This window comes from Ursus maritimus, unplaced genomic scaffold (assembly GCF_017311325.1).
Source record: "Ursus maritimus isolate PB19 unplaced genomic scaffold, ASM1731132v1 scaffold_21, whole genome shotgun sequence".
NCBI classification, from domain to species: Eukaryota; Metazoa; Chordata; class Mammalia; order Carnivora; family Ursidae; genus Ursus; species Ursus maritimus.
The window spans coordinates 48099807-48117046 of NW_024424564.1; the positions used below are offsets into that span (position 1 = coordinate 48099807).

General features: G+C 57.9%; 1 protein-coding gene across 1 annotated transcript in view; it reads left to right on the forward strand.

Annotated features, from left to right (window-relative positions):
• The first annotated feature begins 1548 nt into the window (after positions 1 to 1548).
• The window catches only part of CACNA1I (calcium voltage-gated channel subunit alpha1 I), a 102126-nt gene continuing 86434 nt past the window's right edge, over positions 1549 to 17240 (forward strand). Inside the window, exon 1 of the mRNA XM_040637569.1 lies at positions 1549 to 1781. Coding sequence (XP_040493503.1) covers positions 1549 to 1781 — 233 coding nt within the window. The remainder of the gene's footprint in view (positions 1782 to 17240) is intronic.

A 17240-nucleotide genomic window follows, 5' to 3' on the forward strand; every position in this document is an offset into this window, starting at 1 on the left:
GGGGGGCAGGCCGGGAGCCACCCCAGGGGGGATGTTTTGCAGCCCAGGGGTTGACACTTGGCAGGCCAAGTCGCCTGCAAGCTTATGTAAGGCCCATGGCTGTTTTTTCTGGAACTCAGAGCAAAGCCTGGAGCTTGGGAGAAAACTCTGCCTCCCTGACCAGCCGGGTAAAGTGGCAGGAGGTGCCAGCTCCTGCCTGTTGCCCCTGGGAGCCAGAGGAATGTCCAACCGCATCAGCTCTGGGCAGCTCAGCAGCCGCGGGCAGCAGTCCGCTGAGCACCCGGAGCTTAGGTTCCGTCTCCCACGCCCGTTGCCCAGCCGGGTCCTGTCAGGGTCCTAGGGCCCGGGAGACCCCCGTGCGGGATGATTTGGGGACGGCTGGCCTCTCGGATGGGGTGGGGGAGGGGGCAGGCCATGACGAATGGCTGTCCTTCCTTCTTCGCTGTTGGCCGGCTGTGTAGAGGGGGCCACGCGAGGCCGTGGTTAGTCGTCACCGAATCTGGAGGGCCAGTGCTGGGACTCTGGCGTCTAAGCGTGCCCTAGCCCTGGTGCGCCACTTCCTTCTCTGGGTCTGTTTCTCCCTCTGCATAGGAGCGCTCCGGGGTTGGTGGGAGCGTCAGACAAGACCGGGATGTGGGAGGCCCCCTGAGCTGAAGTCAGGAGCCGCTATGTAATTGGCCGAGCTCATTGCCAAATGAGAACGTGGGGGCCCCCTGATCACAAATGATGAAGAATTTCAAGTTGGTGGCAGCCAAGCATGAAACCCAGAGCAGGGCCCTTCTGAGCGTGGAGCCCTGAGTGGCCGCACTGGTCACACTCCCAGGAAGCCAGCCCTGGTGGCGTTCTCCCTCTGCTGTCACCGGGCTGCGTGTCTGTCCTGTCCCTTCCCTTCTCTGGGCCTCAGTGTCTCCAGCTGTAAAGCAAAGAGGTGGGTGTGTAAGGTCCCTGAGTTCTCACCTTTGTGAGGTGGTGGGTGGGATCCCTGGGCTCCATTGTAGGTCTCAGCTCAGGGGTCACTGCCTCAGGGAAGCCTGCCCTGATTCCCTCCTGGCTTGCCCAGCTCCCTTGGTGTCTGGCTCCACAGGCTTCCCACCTCTCCTTTGTTAATGTCTGTCATCCTCGCGATGATGTCTGACTTTACAGTAACTTCCCTTCATTTCTTGCAAATTTTCTTGTCTTCGAAGATGTAGTAAATATACAACTGTAGTCTCATAAAAACGTAACAAAACCCGACTAATATCACAACTACATTCTAGGTAGGTTTTATTCTTCTCACTCTTTATCTCCCCAAACTGAGGCTGCAAGAGTTGACCAGACTTGCCCCAGGACCCCTCCCTGGAAGTGGATTCCGACTTGGGTGCCTCGGGGCCCTCAGCTCTCTCCTAATCCTCGTGGCAGAGTAAGGGTGAGGGGCCGATGGGGCCTAAGGCTGCCCTGTCTGGGCTGCGTGCCCTGCGGGGGGAAGGCGGGGTGGGGGCGTGGGTGCCCGGCAGCCCCTGCCACGTGCCACCCTTCTTCCTCCCCCAGGGCTCATTGCTCAGCGCCGACATGGCCGAGAGCTCCCCGCCGCCCTGTTCCTCTGCCGCTGCCCCAGCAGCTGAGCCCGGAGTCACGGAGCAGCCGGGGCCCCAGAGCCCCCCTCCCTCCCCCCCAGGCCTGGAGGAGCCCCTGGATGGAGCCGATCCTGAAGTCCCTCACCCGGACCTGGCGCCTGTTGCCTTCTTCTGTCTGCGACAGACCACCAGCCCCCGGAACTGGTGCATCAAAATGGTGTGTAACCCATATCCTTTGTGTGGGGGGCCGGGCTGCTCCCTGATGGAGCCCTGCCTGCCACCCCGTCCTCTGGTTCGGAGGCCGAGCTGGTGGTGGTGGTGGTTGGCGAGCTCAGATGGGGGGTCTGGGGGAACATCGGGGCACGGAGGGCGGGGGGATGGATGAGGACCTGGCGTCCCGCTGACATGAACATTCTGGAAGTTGTTGACGACTGTGGAGTTTGGCTGGCTCAGAAAGTCCTCAGGTGTGTGCCCCAGGTCTGCGCTGGGACAAGGGTTGCAGGGTTAAGTCAGACCCTGACCCAAGGCTCAGCTCCCAGGGACAGAGCCATTTGCCTGATGGTGGCCACAAGGGTGATGAGAGCCTGATGGGGACCCTGTGAACGTGGACCCCGAGGCAGCGGTAAGCAGCCTCCTCACAGATCTCCCTGCCTCCGCTCGCTGCCCCTGGACTGCTGGTGTGGGCCCTGCCTCAGACCCTTCGCAAAGTCCTAGCCCAGCCCACTGGGCCACCTTACTTCTTACCAGCTGCTTCCCCTGTGTTCTTCCACACCTCAGGGCTTTCTCCCAGGCTCTTCCTTTTGAAATGCTTTTCCTTGCCTTCTTCACCTGGTAGAATCTTTCATTGCATCCTTCAGAGCACAGCATGTCACCCCCTCAGGGCAGCCTGCTCTGACTCCCCCTCGGCCTCTCCATTTGTTGTCTCTCCCTAGCTGTGGCCTTCTGCATGTAACATCTGCCTCCTCCAGGGGCCTGTCAGGTGAGCAGGACATGGACCGAGCCTGCCTCGTTCGCTGCTGGACCCCAGCCCCCCAGCCCCCTGCCCCCCAGCACGGTGCCTGATACACTGGGCGTGCTCCTTCAGTGCTCACTGGGCACGTATTGGCAGTGTCTGAGCTGAGTCCCCAGTATTGAGCGGTGGTGGAGAAGACAGTGGGGAGGAGGGTACATCAGGAGCAAAGGCCTGGAGAGAGAGCATCCGAGGCCAGTCTGTTGTGGTTGGGGTGGAGGAGGGAGGGCCAGTGTGGGGGGAGGGGAGAGGGAGGCTCGTGGGGCTGAGTGAGGAGCTGGCCCACGTTCTCAGGGCAACGGGACTAGGCAAAGTTTATAGCGGGGTGTGATGTGGAGCGATCAGTGTTTTAGAAGGACTGACTGCTCAGTGTGGTGTGGAAATGGATCTCGGGCTGAGCTGGGGGCTGGGGGCCGGGGAGGAGGAGGCTTTGGGACCCAGATGTGGTGGCCCCTGGGTTTGGGGGCCTGCCAAGCAGAAGAGTCTCTGTCAGTGCTTGAGGCCACACAGGGTAGTGCCTGAGCTCAGCTCTGGACACCTGGGCTACCTGGGGTGCAGGCTGGGGCGGCAAGGTGGCTCCCAGAAATGCTGGGGAGGCAGCCATACGGAGCACTGGGCTGCTGGCCTCCCTGCTGTGGAGGGGGCTGGGTGATGACCTTAGAAACCGGATGGTCTCTGTTGGAGTGGGTGGAGTGTGGGTCTGGGTGCCCTTAGCCGGGTGGAGGGCCAAAAACCAGGTGTTCCTTCTGTAGGATGGCCCGGGTTTCAGGCATGGTTAGAGCGTCAATAACTTTGTTCACCCAGCGCTCACTGACATCAGCCCTGGAATGTGGAGGACCGAGAAATACAGCTCGCTGGTCTGCCCTGAGGGGCTCCCAGGAGCGGGGCGGGGGGACACGCAGGCACCATCCACAGGAACACTAGTTCTTTTTTTATAATATTTTATTTATTTGAGAGAGAGAGAGAGAGAGGACGAGCAGGGGGAGCGGCAAGCAGAGGGAGAGGGAGAAGCAGACTCCCCACTGAGCAGGGAGCCCCATGTGGGCCTTGATCCCAAGACCCTGAGATCATGACCTGAGCCGAAGGCAGATGCTTAATGGTTAAGCCACCCAGGCGCCCCAGGGACCAGTATTAATACAGTATGTTGGGGAAACCTTAGGAGCCTATAGCATGTGAGCTGGGGGTGGGCAGGCCAGGGAAAGGGGGACCACGGGAGCTTTGGGCCTGTGAGGAAGAGAAAGGCTCACTAGAGGACCAGGGACACAATGGAACCGTGTCACAGGGACTTTGCCTGGGTGGGACTAGACTTGATTCTGGCTCTGCCATTTGGGTGCTGTGTGACCCTGGGAAAGTTACTTTACCTCTCTGAGCCTTGTATGGTCTAGACAGTCAAGACCTAGGCTGGGCTGGAGGCAGAGGCATGGCTCAGATGACCTTGGCCTGGGAGTGTGACCCAGCTCACTTCTGACAGGCCCTGGCGCATCTGGCTGGGCAGAAGCAGCACAAAGCTGGCCCCAATGTCTCAGAAGCCCTTGGACGGAGAGCTCATCTGAGTCCCGTCTACCATAAACTGGATGTGTGACTTTGGGCAGCTCCTTCTCTCTGAGCCTCAGTGCCTCTACCTAAAAAGAAGGATGAGATGGTCTCCTCTGGCCCTGGGAGCCTGGGGTGCTAGCCATACTTGCCCTTCCCCCGTGATCTCAGGCACTCTGGGCCCTGGTCACTGAGCAGCCCACAGAGACCCTTCCAGGTTGCCACATTTCTGGTGTGTTAGGCAAACAGTGTCCCCGGGGTCCTCTGGCCTTTGTCCTCACCATCTGTCTGGGCTCTACCTTCAGCGCATGTGGGAGCCTGGGGTTGGGAGCCGTCGTGGGGCTGGCCCCCGGAGGGGAGGGAAGGGGTCCTGCTCCTGGGCCGAGCTGGGCTTGGTCCTCCTCTGTCTCAGGGAGAGCCCTGGGTCCAAGTGTGTGGAAGCCACGTGGGGGAGGAGTGCTGCCAAATTCAGCCCCCTCCTTCGGGAAGGACTCCCCAACCCTGGGAGCTGCTCAGAGCATGTGGGGCTCCCCAGGCCCCGTGACAGGCTGCTGAGGCTGGGGTGAAGGGGGCAGGTGATTCGGGTCTCTGCCTGAACTGGCTGCCTCGCTTCCAAGTTCCCTTCTGGACCAAAGAGCTGATGACTCCGGAGTGGAGAGCTTCTGAAGTGGCAGGTCTGGGACTCTCAGACTTGGCTTCTGTGATTGTGTCTCAGGGTTCAGAGTTTAGATGTAACGCTCGCTGACAATGAAATTCCAAGCCTCTGTGATTCAAAGCCTGTAAAGGTCTGTGTTTCGTGTTTTATTTTATTTTATTTTATTTTATTTTATTTTATTTATTTATTTGACAGACGGCGCATGTACAAGCAGGGGGAGCGGCAGGCAGAGGGAGAGGGAGAAGCAGGCTCCCCACTGAGCAGGAAGCCTGATGCAGGACTTGATCCCAGGACCCTGAGATCATGACGTGAGCTGAAGGCAGATGCTTCACTGACTGAGCCGCCCAGGCGCCCCAAGTTCTGTGTGTCAAAGAGGGTGTGGGTCTAAGATTTGGCGGCCTCGGTGGTGTGTGTTTGGAAGTCCAAGGACCCGAGATTCTAGGCTTTGTGAATAGGGTGGTTCAGCGCTCAGATTTCATAGCCTGAGTTGGGCCCGTGGGAGAGAGGCCAAGGCCGGTTTCTGCACATGCAGGCCCAGGTGACCTTGGTCGGTGTCATTAGGTGCCCTGGATCAGAGCCTTGACCGTGGCTACGCTCAGGCTGGGCTTTAGGGTCTTGGGGTGTGTGTGTGGGGTGTCTTTGATCAGGTGCTGAGGGCTCTAGGATTCTTCCCTGGCCAGAAACTTCCCTTCCCCGCCTTCTCCTTGGGAGGGAGCTCCGGGAAGGGTCTGCGCTTAACCGGGTGCTCCACGGTGGGGACCCTGTTGGCATTTTGGGTGTGGCACCAGTTTGTGGTCCCAGCTGTCTTGCATATTACAGGATATTTGGTGTTCTTGGTCCCTAAATATTAGGCGGTAGTGGCTCCTCATCTTTGTGACAACCATAAATGACCATTCCCGTCTCCAGACTCGGCACGATTCTGCTTCCCATCAAGAACCCAAAGGAATGATGGACGTGTCCGCGTCAGGGTCAGGCTGGCGGCAGCAGCTCTCAGGCCCAGCAGGCCAGGGCAGGGCAGGACGGCAGGGTCTGCTCAGAAAGACTGTCCCGAGCACTAACGTCCCTGGTGTGTGAGGGGCCCTGGCTCAGAGCCAGTTGTCCTTTGAAACCGGGTGCTCCCTGACTCAGCTTCTCCCCAGCCCGGAGCTCAACCCTGAGTCGCCAAGAGGCTGCTGGGACTGAGCTGGGCGGGCTGGCCAGCGGGTTGGGAAAGGGCCCCTCCCCCAAACGTCAGCACTGCTCCCTGCAGGGCCTGGGCCTGGAGCAACGCATGCCAGCCAGGGTTTCAGCAGGGAAGTCTCCAGGTCTGAAACGTCGGGGGCATTGGTCGCACTGTTTGACTCATGGGTAGGTGGCATGTGGAAAATGCTGGGGACCTGAGTCAGACAGACCCAGGGGCTCATTCTGCCTCTTATTTGCTGTGTGGGCATGGGCCAAGTTTTTTTTTTTTGTTTGTTTTTGTTTTTAAGAATGTATTTATTTATCTGAGAGGAAGAGAGAAAAAGAGCGCGAGCAGGGGGGAGGGGCAGAGGGAGAGGCAGAAGCAGACTCCTCACTGAGCAGGGAGCCCAACATGCAGCTCCATCCCAGGACCCTGACTGGGATCATGACCTGAGCCGAAGGCAGGCGCCTCACCGACTGAGCCACCCCGATGCCCCCATGGGCCAGTTTTTTAACCTGAGCCCCGTTCTCCCTGCTGTCAAATGGGGGTGGTGTACCCCCTTTCAGGTGTGCAGTACCTGAGACGAGTGTGAACGTGGAGTTCCGTAGACTAGTGACGCTGCCGCCCATGTCGTTATCACTCTGCTCACCTGCGCTCACAGGTGGACGGGGCCTCGCGGATAATAGAGCAAACGCAGCAGATGCAATGAGTCGTTAGGCATCAAGCCTTCAGGGGATGTTGTTTCCAGGGAAAATCAGATTCGATCTCTGTCACTTAGGGGAATTTGTGCCAGTTACGCCGCTGGCCGTCATGCCCTCATCCCCGCACACGTTGCCAGTAGGATGCCGGACCCTGGCAGCACGACCCATCAGCTGGAAACCTACCTATTTCCTCCCCTGGCGTCGATGTGGGAGCCCTTCTTGGGAGCCGACCCGGCTGTGTGTGGGAGAAGGGCCAGTGGTGGGCTGTACTTGCTCTGGTTTTCCCGGCTCTGTAATGGACGATTGCAGGTGTTTGGAGATGACTCCTTGGAAGCACCCAGCAGTGTGTCCAGCACAGAGGAGGCGCTCAGGGTGACAGTAAGGGCTGGCACTCCTGGTGCTCAGCGCTCTGCTGCCTTGACAGCTGTAGCCACCCCCAGAGGGGCTGTCACAGCCCCCTTTCACACACAGGGAAGGTGAGGCTCAGAGAGGCTGAGTAACTTCTATCCCGCGTTGCACAGCCAGGATGTAGTAGGGCTGGGATGAAAACCTCGATCTCTCTGAATCCCCAGCCTCAGCTTGTATCCAGGACACTGAGGCCACCTGCCGAGTCTGGAGAAGTGCCCGGTTCTCCACGCTCCCCCCGGGGCGGGGAGATTTGTCCGCAGTCCCAGGAGGCAGCAGGGAGGATCTCCCTGGGTTTTAGCATCTACATCCGGCAGCCGCCTCTGTGGCCTGCTGGGGGCCATCCCCAGAGGGGCGTGCAGCCCCCTTCCCTTTGGGCTCGCTCCAGGGCCGCTGCCTCCCCTGCACCTGCCAGCGCTGAGCCAGCCCTTCTGCTGTGGGGCGAAGCAGCCATGCATGGTGGGGAAGCCAGTGGGCCGTGAAGGCGGCCTCTCTGCTGGGCAGGGCTGGGAGGAAGGAGACTTGGATATGTCACCCCCACCCCACCCCCCGACCCTCCGTCTCCCTGTCTGCAGGATGGGAGAGTTGGACAGTGAGGTTGGGAAGGGGCTGGTGGGGAAGCCACTTAAGGCCCTCCTCCGGAAGCATCTCCGCGGTGTCTGTGGGGAACACCTGGGCGCTGTGTTCCTTGTGGGTGGGCCCCCTCTCTCTGTGGTCATGGCTGTGGTCCTGGCTCTCATCCGTCCCTCCGGCCCCCTTCTGTCTGCTTCTGCCCCCCTGCCTGACTCCAGCCCTTTGCTTGCTCTTGCTTCGAAGTCCACCTGGCTGAGAACCCCTCTGACCTTGCCTGTCACTGGGTAGGATGAGGGCAGGGCCCACAGTCTCATCATAACTCAAGCCTTGTGCTGTTCGTTCTGGGGGTTCAGCATGTTTGCTGGAGGTGAATGGGCTCTTGTTCATCTCTCACCCATTCGTGAGATCATTTGACAAGATCATTCGACAGCTATGACCATTTTGTGCAAGGGAAGGTGACTCTGACTCCGTGGGAGAGACGTCAGTCCGAAGCCCCTCCAGAAAAGGCACCTGTGGGACGGCGATGAGGAATGATGGTGGCCCAGGGCGCCGGCGGGGCCTGGAGAGGGGGGGGTCCAGGAGCAGGTGTCTCTGCCTTGGGGTTGGAGTTGGGAGAGGGCTCCAGTGACCCCAGCGATTGTGACTTGCAGGAGTGTGAGTGCAGACCTGCTCCTGGCTTCTTGGCCAAGAGGCCTTGGCCTTTGCTGAGCCTCTGTTTGCTCATCTGTGAGGTGGGGCCACAGCAATCCCACATTGGGAATGTCAGGGGGTTAAGTGACAATTCTAGGGCAAGCGCTGGCTAGACTCCTCCAGTGGTTAAGTGCCAAGCAGCAGCTGTGGGCACACTGGGGCCAATGGGGGGAGCTGTGGAGAACCACCTGGGGTGGTTCAGGACAAGGGTCCTGAAGGTGGTGGCAGCTGCACTCCCAGTCTTTGACGATGGTCTGAGAAGCCTGTGGGCCTGGCTGCCAGGGAGAGAGGTGTCAGTGGTGTGTGTGTGGGGGGATGTGCTGGCTTCTGGGGGATGGAGGGCACGATGGGTGGGCAGTGGGAGGAGGAGAAAGCCTGGGGAACCCCAAATGTGGTGGAGGAGAAAAGGGGGTGTCACCTGCAGGAAGACCTCTCCCATCACTCTGCTGTGCCCCATCCAGTCACTTGGGCCACCCCCCGTCTCTGGCCATGCTCCCTCTCAGTCTCGCTGCACCAAACGGGGCCTCCGGCCCTCCAGATCAAGGCCTCTAGGACCCTTCTGAGGGTTTTTAACCATCAGGAAGCCCTGCCTTAATCTAACCTCCATCCCTCCCGGCCTGAGCCCGTTCCCTCTGCCTGGGTTGTTGGGAACATCTGAGTTTTCCCATCTCCTTCTGTCTAAACAGCCGGCTCCTGGGATCTCACCCCAAATGCCCACTGACAGGGTGGGCATGCCCTCCCTTCCCCGCACAGCGAACAGAGCACCCACCGGGGGCCTGGAGTTGTGCGACGTGGCAGTCACCCCTGCCCTGGACCCAGTCTCTCCTCCCCCCCTCACCTTCCTCCTCAGGGCCTCCTGGGGCTCCCTTGCGTGCGTTTGTCACCCACAGAGTGCTGTGTGCCCAGGAGGGGCCGTTGTCTCCCTCCCTGCCTGCCTCCTTTCATTTGTTTACTCATTCTTTCCTCACTCAAACACCTCCCATGGCTCCCTGTCACCCCCAGAACAGTCTCACTTGGCCTGGATTTGGGTCCCCTGGGCTGTCCTCCAGCCACCTTCCTGCTCTTTCCCTTCATGCTTCCTGTTTCCTGACGCGCCTTCCTTCCCTGCCGTGGCTTCTGCTGGGTCTGCGTCCCAGATGCCCTCTCCCCGCCTCCACGGCTGCAGATCCCACCGGCCCCCCAGGCCCAGCTGCCTGGCCCCCAGCTGCAGGAAGTGTTCCTGGATCCCCAGCTTCTGCCTCTCTTGACCCTGCAGCTCTTTATCCTACAACTTTCTTCCTGCCTCAGGGGAATGGTTTGTGGCTGGCTTTGTCTCCTCCATCCAGGGGAGGCCCCAGAGGGCATGGCCTGGGGCTCTCACTGTTTACTCTGTGGCCCAGCCTGGGCCTGGCGCTGATGGGCTCCTGCCTCGCTTTCCAGTTCATTCACTACTTCCCTGCCCGCCATGGCCTCTCAGATTCTCTTAGCACCTTCCGTGAGGGGGCAGGCCGGGAGTTTGCGAACCCCCGTTCTACAGCTGGGGAGACTGAGGCCCAGGAAGGGAGCATGTCTTGCCCAGGGGCACATGTTGAGATCAGAAAACCAGGGCAGACTAGGGCCCCGCATTCTAGACTCTGAGGCTGGGGCTGTACCTACCTGGCCTGCTCATGGCTGAGGGAGGAGCTCTTGAGAGGAGGGTATCCCCTCCTCCTTTGGCCTGGGGCTAATGGGAATGCCCAGATGGGTGGCCAGTGTTGCTAGAAGCGGCAGCACATGTCTGGGAAATTGTTTTCCCCCAACTGGTGTAGAGAAGGTTTGTTTTTCTCAGAGGTAAAGGTCAGCATCAAGCTGTGCCCTAGGGATGCTTCTGGCGACCAGAGTGGTGGTTGCACTCTCGACAGGTCAGCAAGGTGGGCCGGACAGCCAGTTGGAGGAGTCTGGCTGGGCCAGAGAGGGACTGACCCTCAGGGGGAACCTCTGGCAGCATCCCATGGAGATTTCTGTGCAAAGAGAGCTATGGGCGAAGAAGCTGCCCCTGATCCAATCTGGGGGCATTGGTGAAAGCCTGCCTGGAGGAGGGGGCATCTGGCCTCGGTCTTGATGCATGAGTAGGAGTTTTCCAGAGCACAGTTGAGGGATAGTGTTGCAGGCAGAAAGAACAGTATAGAGGAGTGAGTTTAGTGTGGCTGGAACAGGGTGAGGCACGTGCTGGAGAGCAGGTGTCAGATGCCAGTTTAGACTTGTTCTTGACCTTGTGGGCACTGGGGAGCCATTGGTGGGTGTCCAGCAGGGATGCGATATGAGTAAATTCATTTGTTAGAATGGGCACTCCTGGAGCAGAATGGAGGATGCTTGAGGGAAAGAGAGGCCTGGACACCAAGCAGGAGACTTCTGAAGCAAACGTGGGTTGGTGATTGTTGATGGATGATTGATCGATTGATTCAGCAAGTGTTTACTGAAGCCCAGCTTCACAACAGCATTGGCCACTGTTCTACACTTGAGTGGAGGTGGCCTCGGGCTGCTTAGCCGTGTTGGGTGGAGCCTCGGACTACCAGGCCCGGATCCTCAGTGGTGACTCTGAGGAGTCCCTAGCCTGACGGGCGAGGCACAGGCCGACCCACATTATACTCCTATGAAGCAAAGTGGGCTATAGGCTGGGTAGGGGGACCCTCGGGGGGCCGTGGCCACCAGGAGGGGAGAGTGGTCAGTCTGTCCTGACTGGAGATGCCGCAGGACCCTTCTGATGAAGAAGGAGGCCCCCAAGCCAGGGCAGGAGAGTGTCTGATGGGCGAGAGGTAGAGGGAGGGGATGGCATCCCCGCTGAGGAAAGTGCTTCCTCAAGGGCTCTGGAGTCACCCAGGATGCTTTTAGCAGCCTGGTGTGTGGGCTGGGAGAGGAACGGGGTGGGAGCTGAGCAGGGAAGGTCATTTGGGGTCCAGATTTGGAGGACAAAGGGGGAGAGTGCACCGGGAGGGCGCTGGCGTTCGCTGAAGACCACCTGTGTGTTGTGAGCATTCCACCTTCCCCACAGCTCAGACGGCTCTAGGAAGCCCCAGAGAGGTGGAGTGTTCCTCCAGAGCTGGGGTGGCTGAGGGGGCTTGGGCGGGAGCCCAGGGCGTGCGCAGCCCTGTGAGACCGGACCGCAAGGCTAGTTGTAATTGAGAGCAAGCAGGAGAATTAGAAAGAGGGCTGGCTGGCTAATGAAGTGTCAGCCCCCTCCTGGGGCATTTAAAACATGATTGGGTTTCTATTCGTCCATCCTGCCCAGGCTTCAGTGTCTGTGTCAGAAGCCAGCTTCGACCTGCCACCTCCCTCGGACCGCCTCGCCAGCCTGTTGGGAGACAAACGGCCCCGTTTGTTTCTCTCTGAGAGAAATCGATCCGTCTTTTTAATCAGCCAGAATGTCTCCCTGCTAATCTGTCTCCAGCTCTCCCATGGGGCTGCTTTCCACACTTCTGGCCCCGTCTGCCCTGCAGAGCTGTGCTCTGGTCTCCCCCTTTTCTCCCCAAGTTCAAATCCCGACACTGGCGCTTCCTGCTGTGTGATGCTGAGCAGATAGCTTGACCTCTGTGCGCCACAGTTTCTATCTGTCTGAGAAAGCAGGAGGAAAAGACTTGGCTGACTACGAGGTGCTGTAGGAATGTGAGGGCTTGGGGTGCTGGCAGGGAGGGTGCCCAGGGTCTGCACCTGGCTTCCCCTGGAGAGTGGCAAGAGAGGCTCTCAGCTGCACCCCTACGTCGAATGAGGAGATGATTGGGGTTGACTGTCCCCCAGGGTCCAGTCTGGGTTCTGCCAAGTGCAAGCTCCATGACCTCAGGCAGGTCAGTCCTCCTCTCTGGGTGTCAGTTTCCTCATCTATAAAATTGTGGGGTGCGGGAGGTTAGGCTGTGTCAGTGATTTTCAGTTGGGATGATTTTGCCCATAGATTTGGCCATGTCTGGAGGCATTGTTGGTTGTCACAACTTGGGGAGGGTGTGTTACCAGTTTCTAGTGGATAAAGGCCAAATGTCCTACAATGCATGGGACAGCTTCCTGCAACAAAGAATTATCAGGTCCTAAATGTCAATAGTGCCAAGGCCAAAAACCCTGGCCCAGGGGGTTCCTGGGATCTCCTGCAGGAGTGAAAGTGTGGGCACAGCATGGAGCCCAGGGCCTTGGGGTGAGGAGGGTGGAGACTGAGAGGGGGAATCTCTGAAGGAGGAAGAGAGGACAGTGCTGAGTCCCAAACTGAAAGCTTCCTGTGGTCATATAAAGTTGGGTTTGAATCTAGGAGCTGCCATATACTAGAGTGTCATATTTCCGACCATCTTCCCGTACACCCACCTGTCCATCTCCCCCACTCACCAATCCGTCTGTCCATCCATCCATCCATCCATCCATCCATCCATCCATCTTTCCATCTCTTCATCCATTCATCTGCCCATTGACCCATCCTCCATCTATCTAACCTTTACAGTCATGCGTTCATTTCCCCCTTCCCGATCATCCACCCGTTCAGTCATCCATAGACCCAAGGCCCCGCCCCCACGCTCCTATCTATCCATCTATCAACCCATCCACTCATCCATCCATTCACTTGTTTGGCAGATACTTGTTGATCAACACCCCTGCCCCAATCTCTCATCCACCCTGCCACCTGTTCAATGTCCAGTCAAGCTCTCTTCTTGTACTATTTACAAGGCTTTTTGTACCTGACTTGTTCTCTTCACCTTCTAGACTGTGAGTTCCTTGAGGACAGGCTCCATGTTCCATTAATGCCTGTCTCTTCTTAGGCCTTGGCCCTCAGCTTTGCACATAGTAGGTGTGCAACAAAGCTTTCAGTGAAGTGCATCCTAGCAAGTAAGGTTGGACGTGGAGGTTGTGTGCACAGAGATGAGGCTGACCAAGAGCACTTACACAAAGAGCCTTCAATGTTAAGCCAAGCAATTTGGAAATTCTCCGGAAGGCAGTGGGGAGCCACGGAAGTTGCTTCTGGAGGAACCCTCTGGTTGTGCCTGGAGGTTTTCTCAGAGGAAGCAAGGCTGGAGGAGGAAGGAGGCTGTTTCAGAGTTGGGGGTGAGGGAGTACAGCCTGCCCGGGTGGAGATGCAGATTTGTGGATGGAAGGGAGAGATTTAGGTGGTGAAGTGGACAGGTCTCTGAGCAGGACAAGGGGATGAGAGGGAGGGAGTCTCTGGAGGGTTCTCATCTGGACAACTTCCAGCATTGGTGGGTGGTTGGGAGACATCATTCATTGGGGGTGGGACATGCAGAGAACTTGGTGACCTGGGGAGAATATGACCTACCCCATTATGATGAATTTGAGGTTCCCAGAGACATCCTAGGGAGTGTCTGTGTTGCTCGGCAGTGAGTGGGCCTGGGGCTGGGACAGATTCTGGACCTGGTCAGCTCGCCCACCACCATCTTGGTGCAGTTGGGGCCATGGAGCGGAGAGGGGAGACCAGAGGGTGGGAAGCCTACGTTTGAGGGACTGAGCCAAGAAGTAGGAGGAGGACCTACCCAGGGCCTGTGGTGTCCCTGGGGCCCAAGGGGGAAAGAGTTTCTAGAATAAGGATCTTTGCCTGGGGTTCGTGAACTTGGAGGGGGACAAGTTGCACATTTGTTTTCACTGGTGTCTGAGTGAAACTGAACGTTTCTTTCGATCGTGAACAGAGGTGACAAACCACGGTGTGATTAGTGGCAGTCGCTGGGACTCACTAGTCCCGCTGCGGTGGTTGTGCACCTCCTCGCTGCTCCACAGCCACACATGCCAGACCTGCCACTGGCTCTGGCTCTTCGTCGTGTTGATAATGAATCTCGTGTGGTGTCCATCCCAAGTTTTTGTGTGTGTGTTTTTTTAATGTTTTGACAACTATTTTAACATAACTGGCTTCCTGCCTTTCTAATTCGAGGCATTAGAAATATGTATGCATTAAAAACATGATTCTGAGAAGGGGCTCATGAACTCCCCCAGGGGGTGCGGAGAAGCCTCGGAACTGCATTTGCGGGAGAGTGGGCTGGCCGTGGCTGGGGCGGCTGGCCAGATGGGCGAGGAGGAGGGTGCGCATGCGTGATAGCACGTGCAGGTGCCGGAAGGGCCGTGGTGCTCCGTGGGAGTGCATCTGTGCACCCGAGCTCGTGTGTGGTCACTGGCAGGCGGGGAGACGGGTGATGGAGGACAGGCCCCCAGGAGACCGAGGGAGAATGTCATCACCCTCTGTCCGTGTCTCCACGAAGTGTCTGCCTGTGGGTGTTGGAGGGCAGGCTCTGCATCTTCTCCATGTGGGGTTCCCAGAGCCGCTGTGGGCCAGACAGGGGGTCTCGGTGAGGGGGTGCCGAATAAAATAATAGTGAGTGATGGATGTTAAAAGGGAGAAGAGGGGGGTTCAGGGTGGGAAGGGAGGCTGCAAATCCATCCAGCACAGAAATCCCTCCTTAGGCTCCTTGATACCTCCAGGTGATGGAGACCTCACTCCTTTCGGAGGCTGCTGTGCTGCTGAGCACAGGTAGGGCTCTGGGCACAGAGGGATGGATACCCTCTGCCCTGGGACAGCACAGCCTGGTTGGTGGTGAGAAGCCAGGACACACCACACTCAGTTCGATAGCTGATATAAGGGGGGGGACATCCAAGACATTGTGAGGGCCCAGGGGAGGCATTTGTACCCCCTGCCTAAGACTCCAGGAGGGTTTCCAGCAGGCACACCTTCTTTGGGGGTGGGCTCTTGAGGCTGGGTCAACCCTCAGACGGTGGGACCCTGGTCCCCAACAGTCTGCCCTGCCCTCCCCTTTTCTTCAGCAGGGGCTGAAGCCTCCCTGGCTGGAGTTCCCATCCCATGGACCATCCGCCCTGGGTTTTTTTCCAAGCTGGCAGCCCCTGTTCCCTCACCTCCCCCACTCCGGCTGTCTGCACTGGGCACCGAGGCCTGCTGGGCATCTGGGAATCAGAGACTTTGGCCAAATTCAAAGAGTTCTCAAATTAAGGGGCCTCTAAGAAGTGAGATTGGGGCAGGGACTAGGAAGGAAGGGAGCACTCACTGCCTCATCTCGCCCCTGTAAGGGTTCTCAGCCCACCAAGACTGTAGCATAAAAGCAGAACCAGTCTGGCCCAGGGAGGGCTGTGTGTCATGTAGGGAGCTCCCCACTGCTGGAGGCATGTAAGCAGAGAGGCCTAGGACCATCTACCCAGCAAGTCTGTCCACTTTATGGAGCAGCTTTCTGTCCCAGCTCAACCAGCGTGTGACCTTGGGCAAGTATCTGGACCTTCATTTTTGTATCTGTAAAGTGGGTGTAATAACGTCTGCATTGCCTATCTCCTGAGGTTGCTATGGGCATGGGAGGAATGAATCTTTTTTTTTAAAGAGAGGGAGAGAGAGAGATTGGGGGAGGGGCAGAGGGAGAGGGTAGGAGAAAGTCCCAAGCAGTCTCCCTGCCCAGCAAGGAGCCCGACGGGGGTCTCACAACTTTGAGATCATGACCTGAGCTGAAATTGAGAGTTGGATGCTTAACCGACTGAATCACCCAGGCGCTCCGGAAGGAACAGATCCTTAAATAAACAGGAGATAGGATGGTGTGAGGTTCAAAGCCCTCACTAGTTGTGGCCTCAGCACGTCAGTCACACTCTCCCTTGCAGGGCTGTGATGAAGGTTGACTCGGCGAGGGGGTGGGGTCTGTGACAGTGACCCTCCAGCAGGTGCTTGTGTGGCTTTAATTGTTGCATTTTATTTTTCCTTAGAGCAGTTACCTTTCATCATTTTCTGTTGTCCCCAGCTCGGGGCTTGAACTCATGACTGAGGTCAAGAGTCGGCAGCTTAACTGACTCAGCCGCCCCGGCGCCCCTGTGTCGCCCTGTTTATTGAGGTAAGGTGTACTGGCAGTAGCGCTCGCAAGTCTTTGTGTCCAGCTCAAGGCGTTTTCCCATATAAATACACTCCAGTGACCGAACTCAGGCCAGCAAGAACATCTCCGAAAGATGGAGAGCGCCCCGGAAGCTCCCTGGTCCCCCACCCCTGATGGGTGCTCCCCCGAAGTCACTGCTGCTCTGAGCTCTTTCGCTGCCAGGTTAGCTTTGCCTGATTTTTCGCTTTATAGAGTTGGATTCACACACTCTTTGCTCTTGGGTGTCCAGCTTCTGTCACCCAGCGTCATGCCTGTGAGCTCCGTCTCTGCTGTTCTGTGTGTCAGTGCTTTGCTCTTTGTCACTGCTGGGGATATGCCACCCAACGGACGTGCCGCCAGCCTTCTCAGCCTCGGCCCTGCTGGCCTGTGGGGCGGGTAGTTCTTCGTGATGGGGCTGCCCTGTGGCTTGTGGGATGTTTGGCAGCGGCCCTGGTCTCCACCCACTGGATGCCAGTGCCCTGCCTCCCCGTCCTGGGGCAATCAAAAATGTCTCTAGACAGGGCCACATGTCCCCTGGGGGTGAGAATCATCCCTCCGTGAAATCTGCTGCCCGACTCCTCCTCCCGGTGATGCACACGGGGTTGTTCCCAGGTTGGGGCCGTTATGAACAACACATTCCGGCACAGGTCTTTTTGTGGACTTCTGTCAGAATTTCTCCAGGGTAGGCACCCAGGAGTGGCCTGGCTGGCTCCTAACAGGGGCCTCTGTTTCGCTTTAATAGATGCCAAGCAGCTTTCCAGAGTGGCTTTTGCTCATAAAAACAAGTCAAATGAATACGTTAATGAATTAGTGAATGGATATGCTCTTTGAAGCGAGGGTCTAGAGTATAGTTCACATTCAGAATGGTAGCCGCACATCATAGCTGGGTCCTAGGCCAAGGACGTGCTCTAGGTACCTCCAGGGCAGGAGTAAGCCTGGTTCATCTCAGAGCCCTGATGTACAGGCCAGGTATACAACAGGAGCTCCGTGGATGCCTGTGGACCTGGCCTTGTAGAGGCCATCCTAAGAACTGGGATCGGGAACCTCAGGCCCCAGCCTTTGAAGACTGGAGGCCTGAGCTCCTTCCTGGGGCTCACTGAGGACCAGTAAGGGAAGGACCCCCCACG